The sequence below is a fragment of the Sabethes cyaneus genome, chromosome 1 (genome assembly GCF_943734655.1).
Source record: "Sabethes cyaneus chromosome 1, idSabCyanKW18_F2, whole genome shotgun sequence".
In the NCBI taxonomy this organism is placed as follows: domain Eukaryota; kingdom Metazoa; phylum Arthropoda; class Insecta; order Diptera; family Culicidae; genus Sabethes; species Sabethes cyaneus.
The window spans coordinates 19,330,244-19,349,613 of NC_071353.1; the positions used below are offsets into that span (position 1 = coordinate 19,330,244).

At 44.1% G+C, this 19,370-nt stretch overlaps 3 protein-coding genes across 4 annotated transcripts; 1 reads left to right on the top strand and 2 right to left on the bottom strand.

Annotated features, from left to right (window-relative positions):
• Positions 1-3,611: 3,611 nt before the first annotated feature.
• On the top strand, positions 3,612-6,585 carry LOC128738710 (presenilin homolog). Of its 2 annotated transcripts, none has more exons than XM_053834076.1 (8): positions 3,612-4,062; positions 4,126-4,610; positions 4,684-4,904; positions 4,966-5,064; positions 5,120-5,365; positions 5,609-5,818; positions 5,883-5,995; positions 6,058-6,585. In XM_053834076.1, exons 1-8 carry the CDS (start codon positions 3,877-3,879, stop codon positions 6,211-6,213), a joined length of 1,716 nt encoding a protein of 571 aa, XP_053690051.1. In that variant the 5' UTR covers positions 3,612-3,876; the 3' UTR covers positions 6,214-6,585. The 2 variants fall into 2 exon arrangements, with proteins under 2 accessions (XP_053690051.1, XP_053690136.1); XM_053834161.1 differs by having other exon boundaries at positions 5,120-5,290.
• LOC128738831 (HSPB1-associated protein 1) lies at positions 6,500-7,984 on the bottom strand. The gene is made up of 4 exons (XM_053834294.1): positions 7,405-7,984; positions 7,212-7,336; positions 7,044-7,154; positions 6,500-6,974 (listed from the first exon to the last, which is right to left on the bottom strand). The coding sequence occupies exons 1-4, from the start codon at positions 7,982-7,984 to the stop codon at positions 6,600-6,602; spliced, it is 1,191 nt and encodes a 396-aa protein (XP_053690269.1). The 3' UTR covers positions 6,500-6,599.
• Positions 7,985-8,153: 169 nt separating this feature from the next.
• LOC128745455 (ionotropic receptor 40a) lies at positions 8,154-17,617 on the bottom strand. The gene is made up of 7 exons (XM_053842529.1): positions 17,524-17,617; positions 15,868-16,472; positions 15,102-15,804; positions 14,900-15,040; positions 14,488-14,842; positions 14,182-14,426; positions 8,154-8,311 (listed from the first exon to the last, which is right to left on the bottom strand). The coding sequence occupies exons 1-7, from the start codon at positions 17,615-17,617 to the stop codon at positions 8,154-8,156; spliced, it is 2,301 nt and encodes a 766-aa protein (XP_053698504.1).
• Between the last annotated feature and the right edge of the window lie 1,753 nt (positions 17,618-19,370).

Consider the following 19,370-nt stretch of genomic DNA (forward strand, 5'->3'; position numbering starts at 1 on the left):
CCAGCACAACATCGCGTCCTTGCTTTGGCGGAGAATTGCTTCGAGAGGCACGATATGAGAAGCTTTTTTAACCGTTATGTGTGCGACAAAAAAAACACCTTTAGCAGGGCGACAAGGGTACCCGGGTACCCAAAATTGATATTGTTATAACATCAACAATTTTAAACCGATTTTGATGAAATAGGTGTCATTTGATTCGTTAATTTATCTAGTTTTGAATTATTTGGCCATTTGGCCATTAAAAGACATACGGGGCCTGAAAATCCGGAATTCCGGCAGAGTGTCCGCTGAGAGGTAGAGAACTGATTGTATTGCAGGAAAATCAGACATGCGGATATAAAACCTCTAAAAATTCATACAATGAACTATTTCATATAATGAGATGAATCAGGTTGGCCATTCCGGAGTAGGTTCCTGTGGGGTCATGGGTGGCCAGTCTAGGATTTGAGGTAAAACCTAGCAATATGGGTATCAAAGTTCTTGGAATTAGTTTGGTAAGTGATATTTTTTACATTTCGATGTATTTTGATTGGTTATTTCGAAAATGATTTCTACGGAGTCACAGATGATACCGCAGGATTCAAGATAATGCTTAGCATTATCAGAATAGTTCAAAACGTAGAACCATCCGTCATACATTTGGAACCAGTTCCGAAATTATCAATCAGTACTAAACTGGCCATATCAGTTCAAAACATCTAAAAGATCCGCTAAACCAATTCTAATATTGGATTAGGTACCCAACTGACCATCTGTAACCCTACAGGAACCCAATTCTGGAATGGCCAATACGATCTAGAGTCACCAATTTATATAATAAGCTGAAAAAAGGGTCCACAATGTCAAGTTCAAAGCCAATAGCTTTGCTGAATGCTGATATTCTTTCAAAACAAGCGGCTTCCCACGTTTTACCGGACGTTGCTCCGGAATTACCGATTCCCGGGATCTACACATCATTTGATGGCCAGATGCTTTATCTAATCAAAACTAGATAAATGTACGAATCAAATGCCACTGGTTTCATCCGAATCGGTTCAGGATAGCCAAAGTTATGAGCATAACAAATCATGGGTACCCGGGTACCCTTGTCGCCCTCCTACGTAATAAAAAAATTCAAGTGCCTCTCATTGCTAATCCCCTTTATGGATATGCACCAAAAAAACCTCAATTACTTAAGATCAACGAGTTTTAGGATGTCGCAAAATTTCAATGACGTATGTTTTAAATTGAATGAGTTATAACTATTTTAAAACTGAAAAGGTACCCGGGTACCCTGTTGCACACATAACGGTTAATACGATCAACAGAATCAGGAACCGTACCGTGCCAACTCCTGTTATGTGCAACGACAAGGAGGGGAACTTGATTATCGAAAGATCGGAGATGGCCAGGCGTTGGAAAACGACATTTCGATGCATTGTTGAATGGTGAACAAGATGAAGCGGTCAACAGAAATAGAGTAGCGATTGAGGATGATATAGTCAGGTCTAGAGGTATGGACTGAGAAGGAACTACCTGGTGGTAGATGGAGATACTTTTGAAGTGGTCGACGAATTTGTATATCTTGGTACGTTAGTGACATCCCAAGTAACAATTTCAGTCTGATCAAACGCTTTTATAGCTGATTTTATTCAACCTGTGGCTGATCTATGGTTTAGGTTTAGAAATGAAAACCTTTTTTCAGCTCTTAAACATCTAAATCTGGTGATTTTATCAAGCTTCAGGCTAATTAATAGCTGCTTTCGAAGCTGCAATGAAGCTTAATAGAAACTGTTTTGCACTTGTAAATAACCAATTTGCGCAATGCTGACAATTCTATTTTTAGAACGAGAAATAGTTTTGCAATCTACTTTTCCAGTCGCTTAATCAACGCTTCATCAACCTTTATGCAGCCAAAAAAATCTATTTTTAAATTTAAAAAAATGGAACGCGTCATTTTTATTTCGCCGTGAACGCGATATTTTTAGTTTCGAATAACTTTAATTCGTACAAGTAAGCTAGCTAATTAAAAATGCATGTCTTTTTTCCGGGAATTGAACCCGCCACCTTTTGATCCATAAGCACTCACCGTATGATCCGCCCCATTTGCATCTGCAGAACAGACAGTGAGAATATCTTTACACCTGAAGCCTAGCCCGTCTAGCGTGTAGTAGTCGATAATGTCGATAACTGACAAACTTTTGCTGTCAGCCGAATTGCGAAATTCTATGATCTGACAGTATGTGTGCTGTGAGCCGAATGAAAACTTGGTAGAAGTTTGAAAAGCCACTTTAACACCCTTAAGCAGACTTAAAGTAGTTTGAAAGCTGTGAGCATAATGAAAGCTTCCACTCTACATTTTAACACCTTTAAGCAGCCGTAAAATGGTTTGATGTTTATGGCTGTTTAGAAGCAGATTGTTTAGCAAAAAAAATCCGCTATTAAGCCTTTTTATCAGCTTTTGAGAGAGAACTGGTTTGAAAAACTTAAAGTAGCTTACACATCGCTTATTTAAACACCATTTGAGCGCTTACTTTATGCAGCTTTGATCGCCTCAAACCAACCCGTAAACAGCCATTGCTCTTGCAATTCAGCTACCGTTGTTACTTGGGACTCTTTGGCAACGAAGCGTGGATGTTGAAAAAGAGCAACCGACGAGCCCTTGGCGTTTTCGAGTGTAAGATTCTACGATCAATTCTTGGCGGCATATTAGACGACGGAGTCCCAACAGACATTTTTGCCGGATGAGAAACCAGCGAAAACAATATTTTAGAAGAGAACCCGACAGAGGTCGACGACTTCAAGGCAGACTCCGTACCCGTTGGATGAGCGCTAGAGCAGCGGATGTTCGGGGCGACTGGAGCGGCAGCCCAGGACCGAGAAATGTGAAGACGGCTATTCGGCATGGTTTCGATGAGCGTGTTGTGGCCGAAAAAGTATTAGTTGCATAGAGATTGATGAGACGTTGATTAAGCGTCTGGAAAAGCATTGCAAAACTATTTCTCGTTCTAAAAATAGAATTGACAGCATTACGCAAATTGGCTGTTCAAAAGCGGGCAAACACCTCTATTAGGCTTAATTACAGCTACAAAAGCGGCTCTTAACAAGTGTCAAGCTTGATAAAATTACCAAATCTAGATGTTTAAAAGCTGCAGAAAGGTTTTAATTTCCAACCTGGCAGCCTAAACAGCACGAAAAAGTTATATACCTCTGCTTCGTAGTATATGTACTTTGTAATGTAGATGTCAATTGACGACTCTGACAGTGACAGTCTCTGTCTGACTCTGTTTTTTGATGGGTTTCTTGGTTGTTTTGTTGTGTGTTCTTGTGCTTTGTGCAGTATGTATGGTATAGATCATTTTGCGATGACGTCATTTTGCCGTCAAATGACACCACTTGGTGGTTTGTTTACATGTTTTTGTCACATCCAGCAGTTTCGATTTGAAATTTTGTGAAGGATTACTGCATCAATTTCTGTAAAATGCATGTAAGGCACTTTCTCTTCAATAAAAACTATAAATTTCTATCATTATCTGCCGGACAAAGATAGAAAAGTCAATTCAAAATTTAACACCACGTAAACAAACCACCAAGTGCTGTCAAAAAAGTGTGGTTAGGAGCTCCCGTGTAATGATCTATAATTGGGAAACAAACCAAGAGAAATTTTTACAAAAAACTTGGCTAATCGTTTAAGTTTTGTGTCATTAACTTATCGAATCGTTATTAGTGATTCTCATACACTAACAATTATAATTTTGCTTTAGTTGCAAAGTGACACTAGACATTAGTGCTGGTGTGATTCATTCCTCTCAAGCGCCACTGTGTCAGTAGAGGAAGAGACCAAAACCAGAGTGGATTTCAGTTTCACTGAAACAAACTGCTCTATCACCAGTCCTGATGGATGGACACATTAACCTGGATCACACGACATTGACAACACCTTCCGGCCCCGGTGTTACTGGCCTAGCCGGGCAGATTCCACGGGGTACCGGCTCTGAACCGGACGCGGTAGATGGACGGGGTACGAAGCAGAAGCGATGGCAAAAGCCACCTGAAGAAGCAGGAGCTCGTACATCATACGGGGTGAGTTATTTAATCCATTTCATTTCGTTTAAGAACAGGTTTAGTGAATATTTTCTATTCTAGACTACCGATGGCCTCCCGCAAGTTACGATTCGTGACCCGAATAATCGAACAGCTGGAAACCGAGCTGGGCCATCATCAACAGCAGGTCAATCGCAAACGCCGGGGCGAGGTGGTCCTCCCGATTCAGCTTCACACCAGCGGGAGGAAGAAGAGGAAGGACTGAAATATGGTGCCCAGCACGTGATCAAGCTATTTGTCCCGGTCACGTTGTGCATGCTGGTCGTTGTGGCCACCATTAGTTCGATCAATTTCTATTCCACCAAAGATGTGTATTTGGTGTACACACCGTTCCACGAGCTGTCCGACGATACCGGTACGAAAATTTGGAACGCATTGGCCAACTCGATGATCCTGATGACGGTAATCGTAATCATGACAATCCTACTGATCGTGCTGTACAAACGGCGCTGCTATAAAGTGATCCACGGGTGGCTGATTATGTCCTCGCTGATGTTGCTGTTTTTGTTCAGTTATCTTTACTTAGAGTTAGTATGCGTCTGTGAGTTTACCAGCGACTGTTTGATTGATTCAATTTGGCTTTTTTTTTCAATGCCGCAGAGAGGTTTTACGAGCGTACAATATTCCGTTCGACTATCCGACGGCACTGCTAATGATGTGGAATTTCGGTGTGGTTGGAATGATTTCCATTCACTGGCAGGGTCCGTTGCGGTTACAGCAGGGCTATCTGATATTTATTGCCGCCCTAATGGCGCTGGTATTCATCAAGTACCTCCCCGAATGGACTACGTGGGTTGTGCTGGCGGTTATCTCAATATGGGGTGAGGAAGCGTGAGTTAAGGTTTGGTTATGCTTTTGTCTAGCGTGGTTTTTCGATTGTAGATCTGATAGCAGTGTTGACCCCAAAGGGCCCACTACGGATACTGGTTGAGACAGCTCACGAGCGTAATGAACAAATTTTTCCGGCTTTAATTTATTCTTGTAAGTTGACAAGCATTTGTTGGAGGAGAAAGTTCTAATTTTTCTGTGTCAACAGCAACTATAATGTATTCTTATATGGGAGCACATGCCGATCCGAGTGAGGAAGCACTGACACGGTCAACGGGAAGTCTCAGCGGAGAACGAGCGATAGGAAGCGGTGTGACTAGCTACGGATCGACTGGAGTGCCCGTACAAAGCTCACAGCAAACATCGGATAATGCTGAAGGTACGCCAATGGTCACGTATCGCGTTAATGTTGCGCCGCGCAAGACGGAACATACTTCCTCCGTTGCATCCAAGGGTAATCGCGCTTCCCTTCCTTTACCTTCGGGATAAGTTTTTCGGTAGCGGTAACAAAACGATAAGGGGACTAGATTCGGCTATGGTATTTAAAACTTCCTACTGTTCTTGTTAGCAAGTGTTTTCTCGAACTGACAAAACTGACTGCTACCAATTAAAAGCAGAATACTTTAACCTATAGATAGTTAACTGTTTAGAATTGAATAACGGGATTTAACAGTAATCTTTGCGACTTTGCCTTCAGATCCGTCCGGTGGATTTACTCAGGAGTGGGCCTCGTCATCACAGCAACGAGTTACCCGACGACAGATTGAAGTACAAACCAATATTGCCAACAATCCAAGCCGTCCGGAGTATCGTACTGTAACGGCCGATACCGAACGTAGTAACGTTTCGGATAACCGAGGTACCGGAGATTCGCAGCAAGTCCCACTGTACGAACAGGCAGAAGAGCGTAAGAAGCCCATTGTTGTCGCGACTCATTCAATAAAAGCTTTCATCTTTTGCATTTTTTGCAGGTGGTATAAAGTTAGGTCTTGGAGACTTCATCTTCTACTCAGTGTTGGTAGGAAAAGCATCAAGTTATGGTGACTGGAATACCACGATAGCCTGTTTTGTAGCAATCCTTGTGGTAAGTAAATTCAGCAAATGTTTAGCTCCGCTTGCCTCGAACTAACGATTGATTATTCATAGGGACTGTGCCTAACACTGCTGTTGTTGGCAATCTTCCGGAAGGCGTTACCCGCTCTGCCGATCTCAATCTTTTTCGGACTGATCTTTTGCTTTGTGACGAGCGTGATCGTTAAACCGTTCACCGAAGCTCTCGCTTCAGAGCAAGTTTTCATTTAGTGGTTAGCACTGTAAGCCCCATTGGTTTATAGCTACAGTTGCTTACCTTAATAAGGAAAAAAGTGCCGTGCGCTATCAATCAATTCCATTTTTATGAACTTCTAATCCAATTGGATTGGTGTGGTAAAGCGAACTTTTATATCGCAGCTGCCGGTCTTTTTAATTAAGCAACTAAACTGTTATCGTAATGCTTTATAAAACAAATATCTAACTTATTGTCTAATCTCTTACCCATTGCTTAATATAAAAGATCTACAGGACAGGATCGAAATGACTATAACGCGTAAAGATTAGCTAAATATTAAATTCCATTAATAATTGCATCTTTTAGTCTACTATCAAGAGTTTTGTACAACAAATCATTTGAATAAAAGTCGAAAACGATGTCATCGTTCACTCACATTTTGCTCCACAAGCGATACTTTGGCCAGCTGAATCAGGCCCGGATGACAAGACAGGTTGATTGCGTGCGCAGCTATTGCATTTTCCTCATCCTCATCGCTTGACCGGTCACAGCTGGGAACAAAGCGACGGCTATTGGTTTTCATGATATGGAAAAAGTCATGATTTGAAAGTTTGTCAACGGGGACAACAAAATCCCTCCATTTTTCCAGCAATCGATCAAGTTCGGTCTGGCAGAGATAATCAGAGGGGTATCCACCGGTCTTTAAACGTTGGCGTTTGTTGGATGACTGGTGGTTAAGCAAATACTGTAAAGTGCTCTGAAGTTCCGATGACGATGGTACTTCCAGACCCGTTAACTGTGATGACCGGTAAACATAAATAAGGTTGTTACAATTTACTTATGTATTTCCTGATGGTTAGCGTACCTCATTGGGATTGAAAACATGTCGACGACTGCTAAACGGTAGATGCTTCGAATAGTCTTGTACAATCAGACGAGTTAAACATTCGGAAATATGTTCATCTATATCAGTTTCCTGCAAACCAAACCATAATTTAGCAAAAACATCTTGTCTAGTATTGACATTACTCACAAGTGACAACCATGTGTTGAAGTTCAGTGAACAGTCTAAGGTCTCAACGTAATGCCACCATTTCGGAGGGACTATAAGAACCATTCCAGGTTCAAGAATTACATGATACGCATCATTTTCCACCGCTGAAGCATCGTTCAAATCTTTATCCTATCAACTTTGGATTGGTAAAAACATTTTAAAAAACACCTACCTATAACTGACGAATATGTGGAAGGACTGTAAAAATTCTCCTCGCAGTAAACACTCGATTCCTCATAGGGTACCCGGCTGCAGCGCAGCTTTGCTCCCGGCGGAAACAACAGCCACGATTTACGACCATATACCTGAACCACCACGTTACACCCGTAGGTATCGTAATGACACGGTGTGTTGGCTCCGCTGGAACTCAACCAGAATGAGACATCCTCGCCGATTTCGGGAAACCCAAACATACCGAAATTGATTCCATCACGGCACTGCTCAGGTAGTTCTTGAACGGTGCGGTAACTGTAGGAGGCCCAGCCGTCTTTGAAATGACCCTGATGCGCGGTAGCATTCCGGCAGAAATCCTTCGTTGTCATTTCAACCTTTGTGCGAGTTCGTTCCCACTGTGGCCGGGTACCATTCTGCAGCGGAGCACATTCGAACGGTAGAACAGGATGAGCATCGTGCAAATGGCCCAACCATTCGTTGAACGATTGGTTGAAGCATTTCCAAGGTATTTCGAGATTACGAAAAACAACTGGTTTTTTTACATTTAGCACAATGTCCTGTATCGTTGAATTTTCCATTAATAAGTACGGTATTTGATAACCCTACTGCCGAACAGTGATGTGATTGTGTGCATTTATTAGTATTTAGTAAACAACATAAATAATACTGATGTGTTATCAAGTGCGTTACGGTGCTAAGGCGCAAAATTTCATGAAATATATCAGACAAGGCTAGCTATGAAAGGTTTCAAGGTGCTTGCTGAAGTTGCCTCCAGAAACGACGAAACACTTTCGTGATTTTAAAATGAGCCGATCTGATAATGCCCGATTGCTGCCTATTTCTTTTAAAGTGCTCGTACATACGAGCAATGTATACTGTTTTGTTTTCCAGAAGAAGTACGAGTGCTGAAAAAAACAAACGTTTTTTGTGAAATTAATACAAAGCAAATTAATAGCCTGATAATTACAAAAACTGAGTTAAATTCATAGAAAAAATACCTCATTTGAGTAGAATACGGTAAGAAATAGTCAAAACTTTAAGCCAGAGTAAAAATTATATACGTTATATTCCGTAGTAATAAGTTTTCAAAATAAGGCGTAGTAGTTGACCTGGTAACTGACCGTTCAAAGCTATTCCACCAATAAAAAAATTGTAGACTTCAATGCAAAAAAAATTATTGCAATATTTCTTGAAGTCCTTGCGGAATCAATACGCGACCATATCCAAAAATTAACCTATCCCATATTAAAAGCTTGTTTCGCTGTTCTCGGCAATCCGTTGCGAATAAAATCATCAGGAAGATTTCCGAAATCGGTGCTATAACCAAATGGAAATTGTGATTACCGAAGCAGCAATGTGAGTTTTATTGCACTTTTACGGTGGAATATTTTCCATCCTACTTTTCCCGTACTATATTTGTTTATTTGTATAAAAATAGCAACAGGCCTTCTGGCCCTACTGATACACTTAACCTAGAATCTACGTGCTAGTGCCAGGAAACGAGTTTTCAGTACCTCGCGGCTGACGTTTAAGTCGAAGCTATGTACAAATCGATTGAAATGGCGTTGCAGACCGGTGATTGTGCTAAAGGTGCTATAGTCCGCGATCCGCATGATAAATCCCAGATTCCTGCAGGCCTTGTCGACAATATATGCGAGGTACTTTTTGAAGTCAAGCAGTATTCCCAAGTCCTCGACACAGTTTTCGCGGCGTAAAGGCACGTCTGATAGCATGTAGTCGAAAACGAGAGGATTCAATTTCCTTGAGAATGTAATTATTTCACATTTGTCAGAATTCAGCAGCATGCGGTTATCTGTGCACCATTTCGCAAAAATCAATAGCTGCTCTTGCAGAAACGCGGCGTCAGACGGACTATCGACTTTAGCATACAGTTTCAGATCGTCGGCGAAAGAGAGCCGCGGGTATTTAAGCAGGAAGTTGGCATCGTTGAAGTAGACTAGAAAGACCGAAGGTCCGAGATGGCTACCTTGTGGAATTCCAGAGTTAGCAGTGAAAGGTCTGGAGGTAAACCCGTCGATGCTAACTTCAAGGTGGCGGTCGGAGTGGTAAGAATTAAACCATCGTAGCAACGGGTTTGTCCAGTTTGGCGATGGCGATTCGATGGTTCAATTTGTCGAAAGCAGCGTAAAGGTCCGCGTAAATAACGTCCGTCTGCGACCGGTCGTCAAAACTTTTTATCATGTCAGACGTAACAGTTAGAAGATTGGTTGTCGTGGACCGCTTGGGCATAAAGCCGTGTTGATCGTCTACGACATATTGCTTAAAGAATGCGAATACAGGTGCATACACGACAAGCTCGAACAGTTTTCATATTGAGTTTAGTGTTTAGTCTTAAGAACGGTCTTCCTCTCGGATTTCAGACGTCGTAACGTAGCGTTTACCCAGGGTATCTGCTTCAGAGCGGGCATGGTTCTTTTTGGGACATGCCGATCGATAGCGTAGTTCACGATATTGAAGAATGTCATTGCAGAATTAACATCTTGCTTGTCCAAAACTGCATCCCAAATGATGCTAGTCAGGGTTCTTTGGATTTCTCTGAAGTCTGCACGGGCGAAATCATAGTAAACGATCGGTGGTGCACTAGTCACGTCATGACGTATCTGTTGACGGATAGTAACCAGCAAGGGTGGATGATATAGAACGTCCTTAACAAGCGGGGAAGGAGCCATCGCTATTTCGGGAGCCTGAACTTGCACACTAGCAAAGCATAAATCGAGAAAGTGACCGTTTTCGTTAGCAATGTTGTTGACTTGTTGCATGGTGGCAGTGCTGTAGCAGTCGAGCAACTCGTTAGTGAGTGGAGATAGAGACGACGAGCTAGAGTAAACGCCCAATCGCCCATAACGATTATCTCTTCTACTGGAGACGCCATTGAAGCTATTTCTTTTACTGTGTTCATATGAGCATTCAAGATAACGGAGCGATCAGGAGGCAGATACAGTGCACACAAGAACAGTCTCTGGTCTGCAAGCTTTAACGTCACCCACGCTTGCTCGACGGGTAGCCAATTGTCATTTTCGACGACAGAGGCTTTGAACTGATGATGGACTGCTATCGAGACGCCACCTCTGCTGTACTTTTGCGGCTATTGTGTATGCTGCGGTCGCGGCGAGACACCTCATAGTTAGGCCCAAATATCTGCCGAGAGCACGTACAGTTGTCAAGCCAGGTTTCGCTCAATACGATTATCTCGTACGGACTGTCGGCGCAGGCGAGTAGATAGTCACCAGCACTCGTGTTAATGCCACCCACATTTTGGTAGTAGCAGTGACTATATTGGAGTTCTGTGCGGTTGTACGGCTCCTGGTAGCGAAGCAAAGGACTGGAAGCAGAGTACGGATCACCAGTGGGGCGAGAATCAATAATTTCGAACTTGTCTGACAGGGGGACGCCCCGTCCGCTGCTCCCGCACGCAGGACCGGGACGGCTGCTGGTCGCTGGCTGCAATGACTCGACTGCGGCAGGGAGGTCGGGGGCGTCCCTGGTACCAACAACAGTGCGTCCCGGTGTGAGTTGGATTGAGTGGTTGACTAAAACTGGCAGAAGCGTCGAGCCGGGAGAAATCAGTTGGCTGAACTTCGAGGATCGGTGAGCCGGTTGTTGAAAAACTGAAAACGTAAACTGCATCAGCTGAGAAATAGCGGTTCAGCGTGATATACTTGCCGCGGGTAGGTGTCTGGAAGCCCTGGCTCCCGCACCCACACACAGGACTGGAACGACTGATGTACGCTGGCGAGAATATCTCGACTTCGGCGGGGGATTAGGGGCTTCCATGATACTGTACTCGATGCATTCCGGTAGCTGAATTGAATTTCAGCAACTAGGCGTCTGACGTCGATGGCTATAAAGGGGCTGGAGAGTCCAACGCCATCGGAGTCACGGATAAGGTGTCGACAGCAGGGTTACCGTATGGTCTAACTGCCGGAGTTACAGACGGAGCGGTGGAGATAGGAGGAAGCCATACCGCTAGATTCGAGCGAACGCCGTCGAATTCCCTAAAAGCGATTCCTTGTGGTCGACAGTCGGGGTCAAAGCCGCAGTTTTGTATTTCAAAGGAATGCCAACCTTGGAGGACACGAAATTTAGCGACTGGAGGTCAGTACCCTTTACAACTCGTATGGCATCCCGAATCTGTAGGCCATCTCGAACTAGTCCTTCGACAACGTCAGTGGTCACGGTGGGGTGGAAACGTGACAAGTACACCCAGATTAAATTGGGTGGGGAACTGACCACAAACTTGTCACGTCTCTCGACGGGCCTCGTAGAGAAATTTACGTGATTTTTCACGTGGAAAGGACGTGTGGATTATTTTGCGTGTTCAACTGCAACTGTCAGCAACGCACATATCGCGGGCCGTATTGGATACGGCCCGAAACAAACATTCTGCATTGTTGTTTTTTTTTGTTTTGAACGTCGTGGTTCGTTCGAGCAGTTATTTAGAAACTGCATTGGCAGAAACATCAAACCGGAAGGCAAGAAGGGCAGCAACGATATTTGAATTTACTTGCGATATGCTCTGTTGTGATTGATATGCAGGCCTAGAAAACATGGCCGCCTGCCAGCCTTCTGGTTAAAGGGTGTCCCACATCAAATTGCACCATAGAAGAAACGCTGTAAAAAATTGGAAAATTCCCAGGGATGCTTCCGTAGTGCCTGTTTCATAGTAGCCCAGTTTTTTTCGATGGGCTTTAGTTCCGGTACGTTCATGTCCTTGGGTACGAACTTAACCCCGTTGGCTTCGTGCCGCTTCAGGACATTATTTGAATAGTGGCACGAAGCTAGATTTGGCCAGAAAATCGTAGGGCCCTCGTGTTGCTTCAACAGAGGGGGCAGACGCTTCTGTAGACAGGTGGATCTGCCCGTTTACAGTCCCGGACGGCGCACTCCGTTTACCGCATGAGCAGATCACTTGCCAAATCATGTATTTCTAGGCAAACTTTGAAAGTTTCTGCTTTCTTATTTCCTCCGGAACATCAAACAGACATGTGTCCCAAGCCTTCCTGAATTTTGAATTGATCTCTGCCAGTAAAAATGAACCACAACGAATTAATCGGTAGGCGTAACGTTTATTTGAAATTTGGTACTTGAAATGTCAAGACTCTACCTAAACCGGCACGCGCGGGTATGCTAGCTAGAGAGCTACAGAAGATGAAGGTCGATGTTGCAGACATTCAGGAAGTGTGATGGCCGAAGACGGGAGAATGCGAATTCCGCACAGTAGATCATATTGTGGACACATCTACTACAGTGGCGGCAATAAAGCAGGCTATCTCTAGTTCCTATTTTGCACCAAGGAACATACGGAAGCACACCTGGAAACATCCTAATGGAGAGGATTGCTCTCAAATTGACCATTGTCCAACATATTCAAATCGAGACCATCAAGGAAGATACGACTGAACATTCGGCAGTTATCACCGGAAAGAGTTGCTCCAGAGTACTCTCGGAAAACTGATGAGCGAATCGGTGAACAACTTGCAGAGATTTTGAACCAGTAGTGGAAGCACACCCACGATGCGATCAGTACTACAGCGCGGTAAATGTTGGGTACTACTGCTGCAGCCCCTTCCAGTGAGTGGTTCTACACAGAGTACCAACGAGTGACTGACGGGAAGAATCGAGCTAGAAGTCACATTGGGTAGATGCTCCAGTAGTTGTGGTAGTACCAGTAGTGGTGGAAAATCGAATTATTTCATTATTTTTACAGATTTTGGTACAAGTTTCATTTTTATTAAATGATACTGTTACAGCTTTTTCGCTACTCATCAAACTTGTACGAAAATCTGTACAACAAAATCTATGAAACAACATTTTGATGTACTGTTAAGTGGTGAACAAGATGGTGCATGATGGTTAATGATTGAGGACAATGGTCAAGCAGTAGATCCACCAAATTTGGATGAGGTTAGAAAAGCAGCTAGTTAGCTGAAAAACGATAAAACAACTGGAAAAGACGACATTCTAGCCGAAATTTTTAAATTCGGGAGCGAACGGCTGTATTGTGCATTCCATCAGGTTATACAAAAGGTATGGACTAAGGAGGAACTAACTACGAACTATTAGCATCTTTGGCTCGAGCAGCACGTTCCTGCGAGCTAACATCGACTCGAATGCAGCAATTATCTGGGCATTACTCTTCTCAATTCTGCATACAAAATTCTCTTCCACATCCTATTTCATAGACTGAGTTCATTGCAGGAAACCTTCGTTAGCGAATACCAGTGCGGTTTTCGAGAGGGACGCTTCACGACGGATCAAATGTTCACCTTGCGATAAATCCTCGATAAGTTCTGAGAATTCAACTTGCAGACCCACTATTTGTTCATAGATTTCAAAGCGGCGTACGATTCAGTTAAACGGAATGAGCTGTGACAGATTGTGCTTGAACATGGTCTTCCAACAAAACTGATTAGGCTGAAACGTGCTACCCTTGATGGTTCAAAATCAAGCGCCAGAATAGCGAGTGAGACATCTGACTCGTTTGTGACGTTAGATGTTGCAAAGCTAGGTGACAGATTATAGAATTTATGCAACATTGCATTAGAAGGTGCTATTCGAAGTCAGGCGTGCAGAGAAGCGATACCATCATTACGATATCTCACATGCTCCTAGTCTAGAGTCTCCGGATGACATCGATATCATCGATGTGATTGCAGAGTGGCAACCCAAGACCGATTAGCGTTTAAGTAAGTAAATATGAACATGTTGAACAAACCTTATTTTCCCGCAATATACGAACTTCCTCCGTACTTACCTCCCACTGTATGGCCGAAGGCCAACGCAAGAAAAGCTCCCTGCAACATTCGCATATTCATCGGTTGCAGTTTCTCGTTACTTTCGGCTACTTTTTTCGATTTACCACCATCGGCTTCCAGGCTTTCCGACTTCGTAGTCTTCGCCGACTCATCTGCGAACTGTCCCGTTTGACTGCCGAACATTCGTTCATACTCAGCAACAGTTATTTTTTCGATTATTCCCGCTTCAAAAAGGCGCATTATCCTGAAAATGAGATGATTCCAACATCTTCAGGTTATTTGTAGTCACAACTAAACATTGTTACACTTCGTTCAAACTATCCAGGAATGGCGATCCGTATTGTACGGCAACTGCCGAATAGCGCGTGTATAGTTTCTCGCTCAACTGGAAACGATGCGCACCGTAGCGCTTGGTGTTAAAATAGAGTGTTTCACGTCCTCCAAACACTGCTCGTTTCGAGTTGACTGACAGAATGCGTATTCCTTCTTCTACCGAGGACACCAAATACGATTCGTTACATGGATGCCGCTGCGTTAGACGATACAAGCGCTGTAAAATGCCAGTACTGTTAACCAAAACGGCCTGAAAAGCACTTTGCCGTTCCACCAACAGTTGATAGCCGTTGCGCTCCATCAACATTTCTAGCTTCCCTAACGTATCTAAAAATTAAAAACAAGTGTGTTCAAGGCAATTTTTGAGAAACGTGACTATTTCACCGATAGGAGATTCCCGGGCCGGCCTAGCGAGTTGAGATGTAAGCTGAGCAGAATAAACATCCCCCAAAACGTATGTTGCGCATAACCACAAAAGAATGGAGAAGAAACGAGCTACGTGACCGTTGAACGGAATGACAGCAGCTGTAAGAATAAATTATGATTTTATCAACAAATTTACAATTGTAAATTATGAAGCTCCTACACTGCCTCAAATACACGTTGATAGTATACCAAACGCATCTATCCAAACTAGGATATTGCGGCGTTCCAGCAATCTCAACATGTTGCGGTACCCGATAGTTCATCTCCTGAATGTACTGCATATGATAGAAGGACGTTGCACGACAAATTTTCAAACGCGTTGCCTTTGCAAACCAATCCCTCGTCCACTCTTCTAGCCGATATGGCAGCGCAATTATCAAGTACAGAATTGGCCCCGATATTATGATGGTTATCAGTACCAGCGGCCACACCGTAAGTTGAAAAGGTCTCACCAAAGCCAACGCTTCACTGAGCTTCCGAGGAGCGTGCGTAGCAAACGCTGCCGAATCGGCAAGAGTGAAGAACGAGAATTCAACCGCCTGCATCCGTTCCCATGTGACGGCGACATCTCCCAGGAAAAGATCAACTTCTCTACGTTGCAACATCCCTAGAGCACCACTAAAGGTAGCGTTTTCTTCGCTTCCCATGGCTGTTCCCTGTATCTTATCCTCCTGTGCAATATATTTGAAGCTGAAATTCATCCTATCTGCGATCAGTTGTATCAAATTATGGTCTCTTCCTCCGGTCACTCTGAAAGTAGCTTCTTCTGATTCCGTGCCGTTTTCTCTTAAATCAAACTCGGAATCAGTTCCATTCCATGATTCGTTCACCTGATTATAGATAACAAAGTGCCAAGGCGGTTTCTGTAAATGAATATAATAGAACACTTTTATTTAGGTATCAGAACTAGCGAATTTTTAGCTTACGTGAATAACCGGAATAGTGAACACGCGACCTTCAAAATTTTTATACACCTCGGTGGGTGTCGGTAGCAGCGGCACCGTTTTGAACGTCATATCATTTCCGTCGAACCAGTTCGCGCTTAGTAACTCACCATGGTTGTTCGGTTTTGCTTGGTTGTAGAAGATTCTGAAGACATTCTTTCTCGGATTGGTAATGACTGCTACCCGCAACGGTTCTTTCAACAGTGATCGATCCAAATCGGTCGGAACTCTCTTCGCACCCCAGAAAAAGATATACAAACTCAACCGATGAGCTAGCCGGCGGTCGGCAATATCCTGAAGCATCTCATCCGGATGACAGAGCAGCAGACTGGTCGTTTCCACTGATTTCTTTAGATTGTCAGCAATGTAGCGATAGTAGTTTTCAGAATCGTTGATAAAGATACACGTCGGGATGTGGTGATGATGGATCATAACGGTTAATCGATCTATTTTGTCAATCTTCATTTCGTTCAACGCCAAAATCGCCAATGTTTTCGGTGCCAGCAGATCGATCATCTCCGCCAGCCCGAGAACCATTCCGGAGTGATTGGAATGGTCGGGTAGAGGCGCTAATTGAGCGTTGAGGGCTTTTTTGATAAAAAAGGGATATTAATTTTAGTAAATTAGTAAGTTTCGCAAAAGGAGGCGGTCGCAGAACATGGTATGAGCCCCGAAATGAAAGTGGAATATCCAAGTTAACTCCATGATCAAGAATTTATTTTACTCTGAAGTAAAGCTAACAAGATATGGTGTAGTTAAACGTGATCGAAATTTTTGTCCGATAAAAGAAAATAAAGTAGCAATTCCGGATAGGTTAGAAAATTGCTAAAATAAAATTTCGAATGGAATTTCATTCCTTCCCGCGCGCCACAATTAGCGGTTTTGTCACATTTGAGGAGTTTTGAGGAGTTCATGGTTCGTCCTCCGCCTCCATACTCCGTTCTTCTGTACGCCGAGAAGATCGTTCTTAGCACTCAGCTAGCGAAAACTCCGAGCATTCGCAGGTCCTCCTCAAGCAGAGAACAACCGGTCTATTGAGCGTCTTGTAGAGAACGACGACTTAGTCTGTTCAACCGTAATTGTTTGTGAAGTCTATAGTAACTACGAGGAATGCGCCAACTATCCCGAACTTTTCACCGTCGGTCATTACACTGCTGCCTAAGCGGTGGCGGTCGCCTCGGTTCTACAGGCCACCATGTACTTTGTTTTAGACGTATTTACCTTAAATCCATTTTTTTCTGCATCGCACTTCAACATCTTGTAGCGCTATGTTGAACAGCAGGCATGAGAGAAGCCGGGGAAACTGTTCACGTCCTTAGCTATTTTCGGTCGATGGTATCATATGCAGCTTTAAAGTCAACGAACAAATGGTGCATGGGAATTCTCATTTCTCCCACGCGCCCTATTCTGACAGTCACCCTCATCTCACCTAACAGCTCCCCATTTAATTTGACTCCGCTCACCTGGGTGACTCTGAGAATGGCAAATTGTGCTCTCACCAAAAAAATTCAGGTGAGTTAACTGTGAGAATAGGGCTCCTGTATTCGCGGTCTTTTTGGAGTATCTGCCGCAGTGTAACTGTTTTTTCTCTGTTGTTGACCGTCCTTCAACCGAGCTGGTCTTTTCCTTTTATCGCACCGTCGAAATTGCTTTCTCCACCGTCATGGATCTCCGCCTGGGAGCCATTCAGGTGTTCATCGAAGTGCTGCTTCAACTTCCACCTTTCGGTCATCTCACGAGCGTCCGTCAAAATATTGCCATTCTTATCCTTACATATTTTGACTCGCGGCACAAAGCCTTTGCGGGATCCGTTCAGTTTCTGGTAGAACTTTCGCGTTTCCTGAGAACGATGCAGCCGCTTTAACTCCTCATACTCCTGCTCTTCCAGGCGGCGCTTTTCCTCCCGGAAGAATTGGGTTCGCTGCATCTTCTTCTGCCTGGGTCTTTCCACGTTTTTTTGGGGTACCAAGCCGAATGGTACTTGGGAGTGGAGCTTTCACTTACGCGTGCTGTATGCTTGGTGGTTCGATGTAGGAAGAGGCCGAATTAGCTTTGCACAGGATCAAGAAACCAAAACTCTTACAAAAGAGTGGAGAGGGAGAAGGAGTTTATGATTACACTCTATTATGATGATCGCTCGTGGCAGGGGTGGATATAGACCGAGGGGAAAACAACGATAATAAACTCACCATCAACTATAGGATATCTTGCATAATTCTCCATCTATTACGGTTCATGGCAGCTGGTCTCCAGGTTCGCGGACACCCAGTGCTCGCCAGATCTCGCTCCACCTGGTCTTGCCACCTCGCTCGCTTTCGTCTTGTTCCTACCGGATTCGATGCGAAAACCATTTTTGCAGAATAGTTGTCCGGCATTCTAGCAACATGTCCTGCCCAACGTATGCGTCCAGCTTTAACCACTTTCTGAATACTGGGTTCGCTGTAGGGACGGGCGAGCTCGTGGTTTATTCTTCGCCACCATACACCGTGCTCTTGCACGCGCCAAAGATGGTTCTTAGAACCCGCCGTTCGAAAACTCCGAGTGCTCGTAGGTCCTCTTCTAGCAGTGTCCACGTTTCATGCCCGTAGAGGAGTATTGTTGTCCTCTGTTGTCAGTGAGCCAAGCTATACGAGCTCGTCGACTAACTCAAACGCATCCCCGCTGATTACCACGGTACTGCCCAAGCGGACCCTGTCGCGCTCGGTCCCGCCCGCCAGCATATACTTCGTTTTAGATGTATTTATCTTCAACTCAATCTTCTATGCTTCGCGTTTTAGTCTGGTGTACTGATCTTGCACCGCCCCAAATGTTCTGCCGACAGCATCCACGTCGTCAGCAAAGCAGATAAATTGACTGGATTTATTGAAAGTCGTGCCCCGCATTTCGATCGCCGCTCGTCTTATAACACCTTCTAGCGCAATGTTGAATAGCAGGTAGGAAAGACCATCTCTTTGTCGAAGTCCCCTGCGAGATTCGAATGGGTCCGACAATCCACCCGAGATTCTCACACAGCACTGGATCCCATCCATCGGAGCCATCTAGTAAGCTTACCCGGAAAGCCGTTTTCGTCCAAAATTTTCCATAGCTCTTGTCGGTTTACGCTATCATATGCGGCTTTGAAATCAATGAACAGGTGGTGCGTGGGGACTTGGAATTCGCGGCACCTCTGAAGGATCTGCCGCAGGGTGAAGATTTGGTCCGTTGCAAACCGACCCTCCATGAAGTCGGCCTGGTAACTTCCCACAAATCTATTGGCTATTGGCGATAGTCGATGAAAGATGATTTGGGACAGCACTTTGTAGGCGGCATTCAGAATAGTGATTGCTCGGTAGTTCTCACAATCCCCTGCAGAAATTTGGGATTCATCATGCGTATCGCCAAAAGCTTCAATGACATATATTGCTTGAAATCATTCTACTGTGCGTTAGTTCGTTCTAATCTTGAATACTGCGCACCCGTATGGAACCCATATTATCAAGACGGCG